Genomic DNA, 18362 nt, shown 5'->3' on the forward strand with positions numbered 1-18362 from the left:
TGTCTATCTCTGTCATTGCCTGTCTGTGTTAGTGAGGTCTGAGCTGGAGAGACACCAGAGCTGCACACCCAGTGCCTGTGGATGCCCAGAGATCTCATGCTCAGAGATCCCATGAAAACCAACAAAACCCACAAGAGCACTTGCCAATGTGTGTTGGAACACACATTATGTTGCTGATAATTTTGCATTTTTGCCCATTTTCATTAGGCTGGATCTCACCAGTATCATGGCCAGTTCAAGATTTCATATAATGCTTTCATCAACAAAACCGTTCAGTCTGTGGCAATTTTAGATAATTTTGGGAAATAATCTAAGTATGGAAAAATACCTAGGATAGGCAAAGGTGAATTCTCAGGAAGGGGTATTCAGCCAGGGCCAGTCTGAGGGTACCACTGGCTTGAGGAAGAAAACCAGAACTTGCAGTCATGAGGAGTAAATCATGTAGTAAAATATAAGTGTTCCTTGACAGGAAATTTCACTGCAGCAAATTATCTAGGAGCACTTCAGCAGTGAGTGCATAGGAGAAGAGATCTCAGCATGACCTGGATAAAGAGCAAAGCTGGTATTGAAAACTCTGGCAGTGCGAGAAATTCCAGGCAATGGAGCAGTTTGAGCATAGCTAAAAGGTTTTTATCTTTGAAGAGCAGAAGTGATTGGTTCTTACTCTCTTCCACAGAAGAGGAACTGTCACAATGAAGAACTACCATTGCCATCCATGCATGGAAGGAAGTGTGTGATCACTGTCAGGAGTTTTGGGGCATAGCCCATTGAAACCTCACTGCTTGGGCCTGGAAAAGTTGATAAAGCATTTTACAAATTCCTGTGTGACTGCCCTGGTCTCATGTCTAATCAAAGGCCTAGAGAAGATTTGTACCTTTGAAAGGTTTATGCCAGGGAATGAAGTACACAACCTGCCATGGCAGGGTAGCAAGGGTGCTGTTATTATAAACATCAAAGAGGTGGGGAGATGTTTTGTAAACCTGACCTGAAGAACAGGTTTAGCAAATGAAATTTCACCCCCAGTGAGGAGCTGACTGGCCACACCAGTGCCAGGGGTGCTGAGGGTCGGAAACACCTCCCAGCAGATACCTGGTGTCAGAGAAATGCATCCAAGCACCACCTCTGCCTTGTTTTTGAGTGGGATGTTGGCATCTGTGCTGATAAGGATGTTGCTAATGAGACAGAGAAGACCTTTTAGTTTGCTTCACTTCATCCACTTTTGGTCCTGGCACTCGGGAATCATGATGTGTGTGACCTGCATGTGTGAAGCATCATCTCTTTTTCTTATCTGCTAAATGTGTGGTCTTTGGTTGCTGCTAAAGAAACTTCAAAAATGTTTAAAAATAATTAATAGGCTCACTGGTGTGAAGATTACTTGTCAGTTCAAAAACATGTTTTTAAATTAAATCCAAGGATGTGTTTCCTTGGCTTTGTTTGGATTTTACTCTGCCAGGCAGGTGGGCATCCACAGTCAGTTAGAAATCAGATTGGAATTTCAGTGCACAAAGCCTGATTCACAATCTGTGTGCCCTTATACTTTCATCAAATTGGGATGATATCTGGGGATAAGCACTGGATGCAGTGTTGGGTGCCAATGATGCAAAGAGCTCATTGGTGAGTGAGTTAACACAACGGTAACAAAGGAATTGCTGTCAGATTTCACTGTTTTTTATGTTCATTCAGTTTATTTGGCTGTTGTCTGTTTGTGTCCTTGGAGCTTTTTCAGTTCCTTGTGGAAAAGAGCAAAATATACAATCATAATTTAGTTTATTTCTTCAGAAGTGTCCACATTAAACAGTGAGTTAATTCAGTAGAGGTGCATGACATATAGTTTTATATAAATGTATAAGCACCAACACAGAATACAGACTATATACCACATAAGCAACATACACAGTGCAAAAAATTGTCCTTCATCAATACTCTGATAATCTGTATCTTCTGGATACACCAGTTTTATTCAGGAATGTGCTTTAGGGGTGCAGGGAAAAAATTAACGCAAAAGAAACAGAGACACTAAGATACCCCAAAATCTTCCTGGTGATACCTACAGTGATTTTTTTTAGGGTGCCACATCCTCACTGCTGTTCCATGAAGCACAAGAGCATCAGTGAAAGTTGTACAGACTCTGTGTCTGAGCCCAGCAGGGGGTTATCAGTTCAGAGGGGTGACAAGAGCTGTGCTGGAAAATGTTGTGATGTTTAAGCCAATACTTCAACAGTAAAAGGATCATTTCCCATGTGCCATCTCCAAGGGCTGGAGCTTGGAGCTCTGGTCAGGGCTGAAGCTCTGTCAGCCCTGCTGTGTGCCCCAGGATGCTGCCTGTGCTGGCTGCCCCTGCTGTGGGGTCTTGGTGGGCAGCTGGGTTGGGGCTTTCTGCTGTCTCTCCACTGCTGGAAGGATTTCTTGTGGCTCTACTAACCCAGCCTGAGCTAGGACAGTGTGACCTGGCCCTCCCTTGCCCTTTGGGATACCTGCTGGGAATGACCCAGACATCCCTTAGCCACAATGGACCTCATTGTGTGCAGCCCCTCTCTGTTCTTGGTGGACATTGCATCAAAGGGAGACACCTTGATTTATTTTCCCCCTCCAGGTAATATTTGAATACTTAAGAAGAGCAGCAAAATAATTTCTGCCTCTTCACTGCTGACCTTACTGCATGGCTCCCACCCAAGGACTTGCATAAATGCCCCTGTCCCAGCCTGGGTGAGCTGATAACATGGATTTCACTGGTGCATATGGAGCGACAGGTTGCCTCTCTTGGAGTGCATTTCCATCTGTGGCAAAATTACAAATTAATTTGCTGAATTTTTTTGAGCTCTTTGATCAAGGTTACTTAATCTGTGCCATAACTCCTCACAAAACCTCAGCACAGTAATTCTAGTTTGTTACTTACAGCGATGTTACCTATGAAGTATCATGCAGCATTCTTTACAGCTATATACAAGCATGCTTAGTAACACTTTTTATCCTTGGAAAAAAATTGGCTTTTTTTCCCCATGAAAAAATTTTGGATGCTGCTTCTTCCTTATGGTTTTAATCATAACCTGTATAAAAAGCTTCACAGTTGGAAAGGCTGTTAATAGATCTTTTCAAATTTTGTTTGACCCATGGTGACAATATGCACTGGATTGCTGAAATAAAATCATGTTTAGAATAAGCATATGAGCAAGGGCCTTAAAAACTACAGCAGAAACAGTGCCATGAGATAAGGTGCTCAAGGACTGAAGCTGAGTTAAGTCTGTCACAGAAGCTCCATACCTGTATTACTGCTCTTGACAGGTGATGTGGCTCAGATGTTTTACTCAAGCTGGCAGGTCAAGCAACAGCCCTCTGAAATGAAACAACCCACTGGACCAGGAGACTAGAGAATGGATTAGTAACGTTTTAATAAATATGTATAAATGCCCAGTTTCCCTTAAGTTACACATATATCCACTGTAGATGTGGATAGTAAATGTTGATTAACCAGGTGTTACCTGCCCAGCTGACGAGGTCCACTGAGGCCATTCAAGAGCCAGTGTCAAAAGGCAGTTGGTGAGTTGTGCTGTTCAGGCTTTGTATCAGGGTTGATGTGAGAAGCAAGAAGCTGAGATATTCCTGAAAACACACTTCTAGCTCTAGATGTGGATCTCCCAGGGCACAGGTGTCCCATAAGGTGTGACAGGCTCTGTCCATACATGGTGCGAATGCACCATCCACCTCAGCTTGCCTATACCAGCAGCTAGAAGAGTTTTAGCTTTGTAAAGTGGCAGCTGCAATGAGGCAGCTCTGACCTCTGGACAAGGGAATGAGAAGCACAGACAAGTAGTTTTGCGTCAGGACCTACATGCCCTGTAACCCCTGGTGCCTACAAGTACCAGCAGGGTGGTTAACAGGACAGCTTGGAACTGCTGGGACATGACCACATCACCTCCTCTCCGTCACAGGGCATTTCTGGTGAGTCCCTATTGTAGCACATGTCCAGCTGCTGGGTGAGGGGATGAAGCTCAGTAGTGCAGGGGCAAGAAGTTTGTCTGTCTGCTGCATCCACAGGGATCTGCTGCCTGGTCACTGCACACTTCCATGGACACCCGTGCTGGAAACACCCAGCCTTTGCTTTCTGCAACAGAGCATTTCCACCTGGGGTGTTGATGGAACAGCCCAATGTATTTTCTGCCTGAGCATGGAATTGCCTAAAAAGCCACTTTCAAACAGGGCTGAAATGGTTTTTAAAGGTGCTTGTGAAGTACAGCTGCACCTGCCTGTGCTGCACTGGTAAGCGCACACAGAGGGTGGTTTTTCTGATAGTACAGATGTGCTGCTGAGACACACAGCCTCAGCCATGCTTGACTGGCACACTGGTGCAAAGCCAGTGACGCTTGGGAAAGCCATTATGGTCACCTGGGCTGTTCTCAGTAATACATGTTGTCCCTTTTAGTTACCAGGTTTCTAGGAGGCTCTTGTCCCCTTGTACCTGGCAAACCTGCCTCCAAGAAGCAGGAGTCCCCCAAGCTGTTCCTACACAGATTTCCCTGTTTTAAATATTCACGGTGTCTCTAGAGTTAACCAAGAGTTAGCTGGTGGTTAGTGTGCACCCACAGTCTGGGGGGAAAATAACACCATTCTCTCTGCATCCACTTGTGTGAGTACTTTGGTGAATACTGTACTTTTTCCACAGGGGTTCCCTCCTGATCTGGGAAAACCTTTTCTGTGCCTTCTACTGAAGCAAGTGTTAATAACTGCAAGTAGCCCCGATGGCATGGCTGAGAATGTCCACCATGTACAGAGATTTCAGTGGGGGTGTTGGTGCTGGCCTTGGTGGGATCCTGTTGGGTTTTGGCAGAAGCTATGCTGCTTTCTCGTCCCCTATCACTGTTGATGTTCTTCTCAGGTTTTCCTTGACTTTAATGAATTCTGGTGCATGGTCTTCCTGCTTCTCCTGCTCTCTCTCCAGCTGTAAAAAAGAATTCATTTTGCACAAGAAGGGACAAAAGGACATCAGCTATGTTAAAATAGAAGGCTTCATTATTGCTGGGTCCAGTCATTATTGCCCAAAGCTGAATGAGTGTGTAGTGCACGTGTCATGGCTCTCTTTTTACAAGCCATCACACCAGACTTATGTTCACCCTTAGTCTCTTTCTGTCCTGCTGAAACATTAATTTCTTTCTTTCCTCCAGGGAGGAACATCTCCATCAGAAGAGCAGGGTAGGACTTCACTTCAGATCGGGCATGGGAGAGGGAGGGAAAGGTTTGAACCCTTCCCAGCAAAGGAGGCCTATGAGCCTGGGAAAGCTCTCAGCATTAGGTATTGTCTAAGGTGAGGTAAGGCATTGTACTGCCTTACTTTTATATGTGAAGTCCTTATGGATCTTCCCTAAGCCACCTTATTTCATATTCCTTTTTCTCTGAGAGTGCCAGGCTTTGATTTTTAAGTGGTCTCAGCTTGATGGACATTGTCGTTGTGTTGTTAATTAAACAAACTGGTTTCATCCATTTGCAGTGCAAATACTGGCAAGTAGGAGAGGCAATGGCTTTATTCTTGGTGATAATGAGCCTGCTCACTGCTTGCACTGGTTTGGCTAAGAGGGCAGGCACAGAGCACCCAGGGCATGGCTGTGCTGCTGTCCAGTGCACAGTGAATATTGCTTTCCCCAGGCAGAATTTTGGCCAGGGTACATGCCAGAAAATGTTCCCCAAAGCAGTTTGGGTCAGATTGCAGCAATATTTCTTTCAGCACTTCTGCAGCCTCTCAGGCACTGCAGGGTCCTGAGCCCTCCTATTATGGGTACTCTAACAGCTCCCATGCAGTTTAGGGTGCTTTGAACTGGAAAGAAACCTCAAGGACATTGTATGGGACCCAGAGGAGACCCAGGGTGAGTGGTGTGTAATGGACGTCCTGGGTGAAGTGGTATAAACGAGGTGGATCCCACTGTGAGGATGAGAGTGCTGCAGCTGTGTAGGGCAGCAGTGGAGGATGTACTTTGGCTACTGTTTTCTGGAGGGGTAGAAGTGTTGTAGCTTGGGTTGAACCTCAGCCCACCCATCTCCCCTGTGCCATGTGTCAGGTGGTTAGGATAACCCAAGGATGGCCAAGAGCTCAGTTCTACCTGATCCAGCCTCTGGTGCCTCTTTAATAGCTCTTTTTCAAAAGGAGACTGCAGTTTCTTCGCCTCTTCCTCTTCCTTCTTCTGTTTGATGAGCAGGTCTCGCCGTCGGTGCTCGAGCACTCGCTGCAGCTCTGGCTTGCTCTCCACACCCAAACCTCTGTGGATAAAAAGCAAAAAAATGAGGGCCAGAGTATCTACACCAGAGATGTAACCACTGCCAGCCTGGCAACCCCAAAACTTGTCTTGGTCCTAAATGGAAACACGAGAGACTGTGTTCCATGAGATCCATGGGAGATCCATGACCCAGCTCTGACTCACAAATTCATACACAATGTTTGAAGGTGTTGGATGGTGCCTTGTGCTGCCTGCTTGGGGTGGGCACGTTGCTGTTCGTGTATGGCACATTTGGTGCTTGAAGTTCTACTGATCCCATTGCACTGGGGTACCACAGCTTTCTGTGTCGGGTATGGAAACGGGACCTTCCGTAGGCTCGTGCTGTTACTGTTTTAACGGTGTCAGGTGTAGATTCAGCGGCGTTGAGAACATGTGCAATAATGACGATTTTTTTCCTACCAGCAGGGGTAGTCATTGGGCTGCAGTAATTGTCCTGGCAGCTCCTTCCCTCCCCGCACATCCCATCTGAAGCTTTGAAGCTTTGTTTCGTCTGAAGCTTTGCTTCGGAGCTGAGGGCGGGCGATCCCGCTCCTGACATGGATAGTTTGGATCAAGAGGCCAAAATGAACGGTCCTTTTCTCCTGGAAGCCGGAGGGTTTGCTGATGGCGCAGGTGCCTGACTCCCCTTTGGCCACCTGATACATCTCAGGTGAATCCCTGTTCTGTGAGGGGTGGGATCACAGGGAGAGAGACACAGCAGGGCCATGCAGGCAAGGCATAAATGTGTGCTAAAGAGATGGAAGGCGTTCCCTGAACAAATTTCAGAAAGCTCACACTTTGGGTATTGCCATACCTGAGGTAGTTGTGGGTGGTGTTTGGTGCTCCTGTGGGCACAGGTCTGTGCTGAGAGAGGAGGGGACCTCCCCTGCCTGTGCTAAGGGCTTGCCCAGGGCACTGTGGGCTGGGAGTGCTGTTAATGTAAAGCTCCTCCTCAGCACCAGGTCTCTGTTGACCAAAGGCTGGTTGGTTTTGGCCAAAGTTGTTTGAAAGCAGAGGCATCACAGCCTGTGGCCTATGGATTTCTTGGCAGGGTGGTACCTCACATCATGAGAAGCTGAACTGGCAGGCAGGAGACAGTACCACTTTTAATGACACTTCCTTTGGTGGTGGTTTGTGTTTTTTCTGATTTCTTTTTTTTTTTTTTTTTTTTTTTTTTTTTTCCCTTAATGACAGGACAAAAGTTCACAACATCAGTGAAGGCAGCCATAGCCTTGGCCCCAGTGCTTTCATGATGGTTTTTGAAGCAAGAACAACTTGGATGCTGGAAAATTGCTTTTCACAAGGCTTGAGAGAAGAAAAACCTGCCTTGGCTTGCTGGAGACACAGCTTGCAGTGTTGCCTGTAGATTTGTTACTATTCTTTGATTTAATCAGCCTGTGTTGTTAGTGCCCAGAGGTGTTGAGTAAGATAAGGATTTTGTTACACAAGCTGCTGATTTCAGTCGCTTCTCCCTGCTGCTTGAGGGGGAAAAACCAACCAAAGCAGAAATAGGAGCAAGTCATAGTTCCTTCTCTCTCCCCTTCTCCCCTCTCTCCTTCTATGGTAATATTTAGCAGGAAGAAAAACCAGTGGATTTGAGAGTGACAAGAAACCAGCAACAATGGATTACTTTTTACAGTAGGGTTTGTTTCACATATTTGCTGAAAAATACTTGAGAGGTCAGAGCAAAAACAGGTTTAAACTGATGCTTGAGAGGGGCCACATGAGTAGGTGGTTCAGGATGTCTGTGGTGGAGCTGCCTCCTGCCAGTACCTGGTGGCACATGTGGATGTGACACGGTGACAGGCACAGAACTGGAGCACAGAGATGATCTTCTTTGTGTTTGCCAGTGTGAAGTGCAGCTCTGGTGCCACAGGGTCTGCACCTCCTTCACTGCCATTCCTCTCTGCTGCTTTCATTGCAGGGGTTTCTTATTCCTTTGTTCCATCATGATTAGACTGGGATAATGTTCTGTGAGATCAAAGACAGTGCTGGTGGGTGACCCTTTAAACTGGTCAGTGTCACTAGGGATAGTCACTCTCAAGCCAGAGACTTTTAAAAATATCTGGCTGGTATAGTGACATCTGCCTTGATGCCAGAGAAAGGTCCCTGTAATTCTTCTGATTCTGGGAAAATGAAATCAAACCCAAGCCTGGCCGGTGCCAGTATTGATTAATGCACCCTGCTGGCAGGCTTGATTGTTCACTGAATTAATATACGTGTCTGGTCCTTGTGATGGCTGCAGTCCTTTAGAACAGAGGCTGTGCTCCTTTTAATTAGGCAGCCAAAGAGCTATTGTGTCAGGGTATTTCAGGGTGTTCAGAAAATGTCAATATACAGCCAGCAGATTTCTTGCTGTGCTTAAAAGTCTCTGAGCAGAATATGATTTTATTGCATTGATGTTCAGACAGTTGCCACAATGGAATGATGTAGTTGTAGTGTGGTTTTCCTGATGTTGTATCTGTACCCCCAAAGAGTTAAATTGAGATGATGGGGTAGGAAGTCAGGAATATGCATTCTAGCCTGTCTTTACCCATTTGATATTTAGGGAGTTGGTGAGTAGCCTTGTACAGATGATCTCACCCCACTGCTACCTCAGCTTTCGATGGCTGCATCCAGCCTGCCCCTCTTCCTGCCTCTGGATTGACCTTGCACAGGAATGCTGTACATTGCTGAGGACTTGACAGACCAGTGATGGAGATAGAAAAAAACAGAAAACCTCCAAGGGACACCAAAAAGGGGCTGTAGGGATGCCTTAAATCTTCCAGTGCTCGTGACTCTAAAAAGTGCCAGCCAATCCTTCAGGATAGCAGAGCAGGGGCTTTTTTGTCCTGCCTTTTTTTTTTTAAGAAATGGTCACATCAGAGAAAAGAGGAAAGGATACAGCAAAAGAGGACAGGATACTGTGTTTGTGTGCAAGTGAGGGGATTTATCGTGCTGTTCCAGCCTGTCACTGGCACCTGTGCCTCAGCTCCTGAGCTCTGACAGCTCAGCACCTCTTGGACTGCTCCAGTGGCAGGCTGCAAGATCCCCTTACCTTTTGTGGTTCATCAGCAGCTCTCTGTGCAGCTCTTGATGGCTCTTAGAGGCTTTTACAGGATTTAGGAGCTTTTTAGGTTTGATGAGGTCTGGGTTTCCATCTATGTAGTCTGGGTGAGTCAGGATATTCCCACCATCTGGTCGCTCCCGCTGTATTTCTGTGTACATCGATGCTGGAAGAAAAAATGAGGTGTTTGCATGAGAAGTCTCACCCTGCTTGGTGTGAAGATCCCAGGCAAGACAGAGGAGAGGAGCTGGTGCTTGTTCTGGCTGCTCAATACCTGTGTCAGTGTCAGAGTGCACGTGCCTTCATGTGCTGGTGTGGGTTTTTTAGAGGTTTTAAAAAATACTCCCTTTGCGTTGTTGATGAGACACACATTAATTAGATCACTTAAATTACTTGCCAGCCACTTGCTTCAGTGGCTTCAGAGTTTAGTGCCAAGGATTAATTAATGCAAGATAGGTCTAACTAAAACTGGAAGCAGCCATGGGTGTAGACTGTGTTGAGCTGCTCCTTTGAGCGTTCTGGATGAATCTGTTGGTCCCATAGCACAAGGGGATGCTGTGGGATTTAGGGGGCTTCTGAAACACTGGCCTAAGGAAGTCCTGCTGTATCTGAAACCTTTTGCCAAGGAAAGATTTTGCTGATATCCTGCTGACCTATTCATCAGGATCAAGTCCAGATGCTAAGAAAAGCATCCTTCACCTATGCAGTCTGTGATCATGCTGCAATAATTTGTATGTTCTGGGTGTAAGAACAAGAGCCCACTGTTTTGGAAGGGATGGCAGCTTGGATTTCAGGCAAACCACAGGGTACGCTCGCTGCTGGTGTTTTCCAATTCTTTTACATTTTCTCTTTACAAAAAACTCCTATACAAAGTGATTGCAAAGAACAAGTTATAAGACAAACTGCATGTGGTGGGCTGCGTCTTTAAATGAGGAGCACAGTAGGTCTGCCTCCAATTATTCAGTGTATGGTCTAATCAGGGGCTCAGAAAGAGCAATTTATTCCTGACTATTCACTTGAACAATTTGGAAGTTTACCAGTAAGAACCAAAAAAGTCCCAGGAAAAGGGTGTAGGCAGGTTCATTTCTTTAAGTGTCTCATTATTGCAGTATTTTTGAGGCCTACTGTGAAGTTATATGGGTTGATGGACCTGAAGAAAAACAGTTGTTCAGTAATGTTGCCTCTTTCTCTTATTTCAATCTCCTGTATAAAAGGAATAAAACCGTTTTAAAAGAGAAATCAATAAAAAAAGCCAAGAGAAGGCAGGCTCAGTCGTTCTTTCACAGTCAGTAAGCACTTAAAAATGTGAAGTGGATTGCAATCAAACAAAATTGTCTAAAGAATAATACTGCTGAAGAAAAGATTCAATATCAAACAACTTCTCATTGAATGTTAATGTGCCCAGTGCCCTACTGCTTTGGGAATAAAGGAAAACAAATCAGAGCCCATTACAGGAGTGTAATTGGGGTGAATAGTTCGGTACGTATTTAAAGGGTGCTTGGAAGCTGGAACCAGTGAATTTTTGTATCACATTATTTTCCTCTAGGATCACACAACACTGCTGGCAGAAGGGGAGGTGGTGTGGTTTGATGTTTGGTGGCAAGTGCCAGGCTGACTCAAACCCTTGCGGGGCTGGACTCTCCAGGCTGAAACTGGAACTCAGCCTTGCCTTCCAGAGAGAAGCAGGGACTGAAGAACAGCCAAGGGTTAAGGCAGTGCAATTTCATGGCTAATTTTTGTTAGATGAAAGCCAGGTTTTGAACAATGAGAAAACATATCAGATTTTCACTGGGATAAAATTGCTTTGTTTTTTTCTTGTACTTCTTTTTTTTTTTTTTTTTTTTCTTCACAGAAGAGGCAGAGAAAAGGCAAGGAAGGAAGGAAGGTACAAAAGCAAAGGTTTGTTTTGGCATGAATGAAATGGTTGAACTCCTACTTCAAATGGTAATGCTATGTCTTCATTTTTCAAACAAAAAGGTCGCTCCATGGAGTAACTTCAATAAAATGCCAGGTGTTTTTAATGGAAACACTGTTTTTGGAAGCTGTGTTAATAGACTAGGCTCAATGTCACCCTGTCATCCCACTGCCCTTTCCTGCTGTTCCTGTTTCATCCAGAGCTGCCTCCAGTGACACAGATGCCCACGCTTGCTTGTGTGTTGGTACCAAATCCTGATGCATGTGAGAAGAAGGGCTGGGACATGTCAGTCTTGGGTTTGTCTATCTTAAATCCACTTGATGTGCTCTGCTATGGGATAATGCAGTGAGCAGAGAGCATGGAGGGATTATGCAGCCAACCAAACCTGAAGGACCAATCTGAGGCTGAAACTCAAGTGACTTTGATATTTTTCTCTGGACCAGTTAGCTCTTGGGTCCTGTTGCTAAGCTGCTCTTGGGACACTGGTGCAGCACTGTTATTGATTAAATACTGTTTTCCCCTGCCTCCACAATGTATGGTTTTCCTTTTGCAACTCAGGAGTGGGAGTCCCTTCTTCCCTACCCCAAGACCCAGATCCTGAAAGATTTGGTTGGGCAGTCTTTCCCCACATCTACATAGGTCTAACACCCAGCAATGCACACCCATGGAATGTGTCATCCAGTCCTTCAGTCTGGGCTTGTGGTGTTTCCCCGGACACCCAGGATGATCAGGGAATCATCTGTCCCCTTCTGTTCTGTGTGGCATTTTGAGGGAGTACTGTTGTGAGCCTGGAGGTTTTGGATGACCTAATATTGTTATTTCTAGACTGCATGTCATCGTTGCATGACTGAGGCTTGCAAAGAAACAGCAATTTATCAACCTATTCACTGAATGCAGATGGGAAGCTTTTCTCTTAAACTAGTACAAATTAAGAAAAAAAAACTGGGAAGGAAGGGGTGGGAGGAACTGAAATGGACTGGAAGCTTTTCTGGGCAGGTTCTCTTAAATCAGTCTGTGAAAGTCCTCATGAGGAGTGCAATTTGCCTCAATAAACTGCGGGGGCCAGGACTCAGCAGGTACCTCTGTGTTTGGTTTTCATGGCACTAAATGTGCCTTGGGGTGTGCAGAAACCCACCTTGAGGGTTTGGCTTTCTGTGGGTGTCTGTACTCCTGCCCTGGGGACAAAGTCAAAGCCCTGACTTGGATTGGAAGGAGTTTTAAACCTCTCTACAAGACTAGTACTTTAAACCTTCAGAACCCTCAGCCTGGAACAATTCAAGGAATGTCTTCATTTGCACTGAGCAGAAAAAGAAAAATGAGAATATAAAAAATACTGGTGTGTCTGGAGCACAGCTTGGGGTTATGCTGGGGGTAAGGATGGGGCATCCTTTCTCCTGCAGGTTGGCAAATAGGACCCAGTGCAAAATGTTTGCCAGGGAGTAGATCTGTCATCTCTGAGACCTGAGGTAATGCATGTCCATGTAACGGAGACAGAGTGCTATCAGGCTGCTTTTTGTCGTTATTTATGGTGCTGGAGGTGTAAATCAAGCCAGGTCTCTGCAGTGGATTTACAGCAGGATGTCTGTTTTTGCATGATTCAGCTGCAGATCAATGAACAAGGCTCTGCTCTGGCACCTCCCTGGCCACCATCATAAATCAGCAAAAGGTGTTGGACATTTTTATTTTGTTCTTTGCAAGATACAAGCAGAAAATTACATGTGGATGTTAATACCCTCTGCTGTACTGAGGAAGACAGTGTGATAGGTCTGCTTTGGAGTGTTGCTTATAAAAAGTAACTCTGTTTGCTTCAATACACTCAGGCTTTTACTTGCTTTTAGGTATTTTCCCTTTCCTCATTTCTAGAAGCTCAAGGCTTTCTAGGGAATGTGTGTTTCCAGCTGCTTTTCTGTTGGTAAAAAGCAAGACTGCCAGGATGAGGATGCCAGGGCCCCTGGCAGGTACTTGGACATCACACACGGAGTTATCTCGTCTCTCAACCATACTGTGAAATGAGCCTCCAGGCTCTATTAGTTTTCTAGGAGACCACACAGGGAATTTTGAGCATCTTTGAGGTGGCCCAGAGACCATACACCCTCCTGCCCCAGGGTGTGGAACTGATGTGGGGGAGAAAAGTGACATTTTAATATCTCTTTCTGTTCTGACCTAAAGCAAAGTCCAAATTCCTGCTCAGACCACCTGGAAATACTTATAAATCCCCCAGTTCCTGGGAGAGTTGCAATAAAATCATCACTCTGCAATCCTGGGACAAATTGTTTCCACTTCGATTATGCTCAGTTGCAATCTTTTTGGGAAACATGATATCAGGCAGCTTTGGTGCAGCACTAAATGCTTTTGAAAGCATGAATGCTGCAAATATATATTAAATATGCTCTACTAGGAGTGTGAAACAGGGTGTGCTGCTTGGGGTGGTGAGTGGCTTTTATGCAGCCCCCCAGAACAAGGAGAAAGGTTTTAGCCTGGTCTTGGAGAGGACGAGGAAGAGGAGGAGAGGACTGGCTCATGCCCAAGGACAGGCTCTGGACATGAGGGTTTGGTCACAGCTGGAGCTGGGCTATGCTTCCTTTGGCTGCTGCTACTTTTTGGTTTTCCCTCACAAGGAGGAGATGCCCTTCGCCGAGCATTTATTTAGGATTAAGCAACTTGTCTCCTGGTGGTGGATTGCTGTGTGAGCCCCTCTATGTCAGGGCTGTGCACTGCTGCTGGCAGCCTGTGCTACCGTCCTGTTGGGATGGAAATAATCCTCAGGAATGTTAAAGGGATTAACAGTCCTGGAAAGAGCAGGCAACCTGAGGGATGCAGCTCTGCTTACGGCTGCCTACATGGCTACAACTGTTCTTTACAAGGGAAAAACTAAACAGGCTGGAAATGGAGTTAATCCATAGCTGTTGGATTTAGAAATCTGTAGAGTGCAGGTCTGGGGTCCTGCCCAGCAGCTGCCAACCTGCACCTGTACAGGAGAATGGAGGGTGCAGCAGGACAGCAGCTGCTTTTTGCAGGTTTTTATGTGAAATGTCTGACTTGTGTTTTGCCAAGGTCTCCTTGACATCCTGCCCCCTGTGACATCTCATTTTTTTCCTGCACATCCCTCAGCCCTTTCCCATGTCACCTGCATCCTTAAACTGCAAAGGTGTCAATGGTGCCTTACACAGCACAGGTCAGTGTTCAACTTTAGCTGAAATTTAGAAAGCAAATGTAGTTCACAGTGTTTTATTTCTGCTGTCTGTGTCATTTGAGAACTGAACTAGAGCATCTCAGAAGAGTTTTGTCAATAGGGCCAGATGATGACCAAACTTCTTTTGTTAGAAATATTGTATTGGCATCCATTTCTGGGCAGATAATGGGCCTTTGTGAAATGCCACCCATGTAAAAACAGTCAGAACTCATTATTTTGGGAATGGGATCTCTACTCAGAGGACATTGCTGTCTGTAACCTTGTGAGACCTTGTTGCTTGGTAGAAGGGATAAGACTGGGCAAAAACCTCAGGATGTGCAGGGTCAGAGCCCTGGATCTGGGCTGTAAAACCACTGATCGCAGAGACCATTTCCTGAGCAGAAATGATCACTTAAAACTGTGGTTACAGAAAAGAACCTCTGGTTTTCTGGATGCCTGGGATTTATTAATGAATATGTCTTTTTTAAAGAACCAAGAGATTAATGAAGGGCTGCTGACAGCAGCTGGTCATACACGTCCTGCAAGTCAGGCGGCTGCAAAACCAACACATCAGTGTGGGCCAGCAGAGTGAGTTTAAAGCTATTTACACAAATAACCTGAGCCTGGGGAAATGCAGGTTTCTGACACTTTTAACTGCAATTATGGGGGGAAACCATCCCTTTTCTGGGCCTCAGACCCCAACAACCAGTCCCTGGGAACCCCTTCTTTCCTCAGAGTGAGAGCATTGTCCTTCACCCCTCTTGGGAAGGCTGAGAGGAGCAGGGTCTGTCAATCCCTGCAAGAGTTTGTATGTGCAGGTGGAGGTTTTTGGGATCTTTAAACTGGTTTCTGTTATGTTTAAGCAGTTGCACTCTTCTCTCTGTTAACAAGAACTGAACTTTTTTTTTTCATTTTAGAGTATGAACTTTCTGTCAATGTATTTCCAGTGTCTGAAGTGCAGCTGGAGTTTGGCTCTACAGCCTTTCTTGTCAGAGAGTAATGGCAGAAAAGGTCATGCTGTATGTTAAGTCCTACAAAGAATGAAGCTGAAAGTTTGTCATTGGTTTCAGATTCTTCAATTGATGGCACTTGCTAATTTGCATGATTTTTCTAGTGTTAATTAACTGTATTTTAGAAATACAGAATAGCTGAGATCGGCAAAATGGGAAAGAATTCCATGTCAGTCTCGAAAGCCCCAAAGCTTTGTCTGATGACAACAGCTTTCAGGTGTGTACTTGCATTGCAGAGGATCATCTGCCAGGAGGACAGGAGGTTTGACCTCAAAGTCAGGCACTTGCTTTAGGAAGTCCCTTTCTACATGTTTGGTGGGTTCAGGGCAGAGGAAGGCACCTGGGTGTGGATGCTTGATGGGGAGACTCGCAGTGCCTGGACACCCTTTGGTGGGTGAGTCCCCACAGCTGAGCCCACAAAATGTGCCTTATCACCCCAGTAATCCCTGTGCTGCTGTTACAACAACCTGGAACAAAATACCTGTAATTTGCATTAGCCTAAGGACTGCTGTGGCTTGCTGCCCTGGTGGTGGATGATGATGATGATGATGATGATGATAATAATAATAATAATAATAATAATAATAATAATAATAATAATAATGTGAGCCCAAATATTGTCAGATGCTAAACATTACCCTCCCTGGGTGAGATGGCCTCAGCTCCCATCCTCACTGTGATTTTCCTCTCCTCTGGTTCCAGCTGTGCAGCAGCTCGGGAGCACCTCATACCGACAGACCTGGCACGCTCCCCTGTGCTTGTCACCAGGCGACCGTACCTCTGATAAATGATATGTGTGCTCTGGGAAGGAGTCAAAGAGCCTTTGTCTGCTTTTAATCTATAGTTTTAAATAATTAAGCAAGGCTAATTCTGGTATTTATAATGCAATAGGGTGAGTGTAACTCGATGTGGCTGCTGTGGGAAGCAGTTCCCAGCTATCAAGTGGCTGCCTCAGGGCAGCAGGCACTCACACCCCAGGTCCCCCTGCCTGCATTCAGCCTTGACGGTCAGAAATAAACCCCACGGGGTCACAAGGTCAGAAAGGCAGGGAAAACTCTAATGGAAATGTAAAACAGTGCTGGGGGACACATCTCTGCAGCTCCCAGCACTGCTGCCACGTGCCACCACTGTCCCACTGAGCACACACTGGGGATGGGGCTGCTCCCCTGTCAGCCAGTGCTCCTCTCCAGCACAGCCAGTGTTCTCTCACTGGTATAGCCAGTCTCCCCAGCTCATCCCCAGTCCTGCTTACCCTTGCTGGGCCCCGTGCCAGCCCCACAGCCCCCAGGGCTGGGTCCCCCATTTGCACCAGCACTGCACTGGCCTAAGGGAGCACAGAGCAGGGCTGGGCTCAGCCTGGGCTGCTCACACATTGCCACCTGCCATCACCCCAAAGGTAAAGGACTGTGGATGCCACCATGGTCACCCGCTCAACTTTGCATTCATGCACATGGACTTAGAAGAGAGAAATCCCACCAGGTTTGAGGCTTGCTGAGCTGTCTGGGGTGAAGAAGTTACCAGCTGGAAATACTTGTACTGTCAGGCAGCAGCAAGTGCCTCTCTGCTGGCTGGCAGGCAGGACTGCCTGTGCTCGTTAATCATTTCATTTAATTACCTTGGACTGTGATAAGCAAAGATAGCAAGGCTGGGATCTTAGTCTGTTAGCAATCACCAGGACATCCCGTGCCTTTTACAAGCAGCATGTGGAGCACTGGTTTAGTTTTGTTAGACAGTGGCAGATGCTTAGCAGTCCTTCTTGACAATCATAAACTCAGTTCTCATACCTCACCAAATATTTGCTCTGCCAATGACATAGATGCACATCAATCAGTAATGAATGCTTAAAGTTAGTTCAAAGGTATTTTGTTAAATACAGAAAATATACTCCCGTGTTGATTTGTAGGGATTGCATTAGCTCCCTGTCCAGCCTAGTGCCTCTCCAAGAAGGACCTTTGAATTGCAGGATGGGTATTCTATGGGAATTTCTTGTGGGATATGGAAAGGCAGAAGCAGAAGGGCAGCTTCCCAACCAGCTACTGAAGTATTAAAGTAACAGGATATCTCAAATAAACCCGGGTCCCAAGTCACCCGTGGACAGAGCGCAGAGAACCCCACGGGATGAAGCAGCCCGTCCCCGGGGAGGGGAGCCCAGAGGAGCGGGGATCCCCGGGGCAGCCCTGGGCTTACCTGATTTCCGCAGCGAGGCCCTGGGGAGCCCGGGGGGCAGGTGCTGCCCTGTGCCCCACGACATGGGGCTGCCGCCCGCCCGCACCCGCGCTCTCTGACTTTTGGCCGCTCCGACGGAGCCGCCCGGCTCCTGGCAGGTCTGTGCGGTGGCAGCGGGGACGGGAGGTCACGTGGAGGTGGCTCTGCACCCTCCTGCTGCTCCTGCCACCCCACGGGGCCCTCGGCCAGCGCTGGGGCTCAGCTGGCAGCAGCCGGTGGCCTTGCTCGCTCTTCAGCGCCGCTCCCTCTGCCACCCTGAAAACTTCTTCCCTCCGCTCTCTGTTGCCCGATGATGTTTTCGCAGGACAGATGAACAAGCTAATCGCTTTTCTCCCCAGAGCAAAGAGCCCTGTGCGTGCCCGGGCACTCTGCTCGGCACAGGCACTGCTGCGGGTGGAGAGGTCGCGTCCCTGCTCCAGGAGGGCGATTCCTCCTCAACGTGCCTTAACCACGCTCCTGGAGAAATCAGATCGCCCCAGAGGAAGCCGCACGCCCACTCTCTTTAGCAACCACTGCAACAGCCAAGCCGGCACCAGGGCAACCGCTCGAGCTATCGTGATTATTCCCTGGCATGTTGCAACACCCTGTTCATCCACCTACTGCTGCACGGCCCAGGGGGAGCAGCCCATACCCCCCAGGGGTGAGGGTTGGCAGAGGGAGGAGCAGCCCCTGCACGGGTGTCCTGGTGCCATCGGAGCTTGTGTGATGCTGCAGCATTCCTGCCCCAGGGATGCAGCCCCTGCCTGAACTG

General features: G+C 46.9%; 1 protein-coding gene across 1 annotated transcript; it reads right to left on the reverse strand.

Moving 5' to 3' along the window:
* Positions 1-1663: 1663 nt before the first annotated feature.
* FAM107A (family with sequence similarity 107 member A) lies at positions 1664-17706 on the reverse strand. The gene is made up of 4 exons (XM_083869836.1): positions 17573-17706; positions 9280-9454; positions 6090-6246; positions 1664-4936 (listed from the first exon to the last, which is right to left on the reverse strand). The coding sequence occupies exons 1-4, from the start codon at positions 17634-17636 to the stop codon at positions 4829-4831; spliced, it is 504 nt and encodes a 167-aa protein (XP_083725962.1). The 5' UTR covers positions 17637-17706; the 3' UTR covers positions 1664-4828.
* Between the last annotated feature and the right edge of the window lie 656 nt (positions 17707-18362).

Source organism: Zosterops lateralis (assembly GCF_965231275.1).
Source record: "Zosterops lateralis genome assembly, chromosome: 11".
In the NCBI taxonomy this organism is placed as follows: domain Eukaryota; kingdom Metazoa; phylum Chordata; class Aves; order Passeriformes; family Zosteropidae; genus Zosterops; species Zosterops lateralis.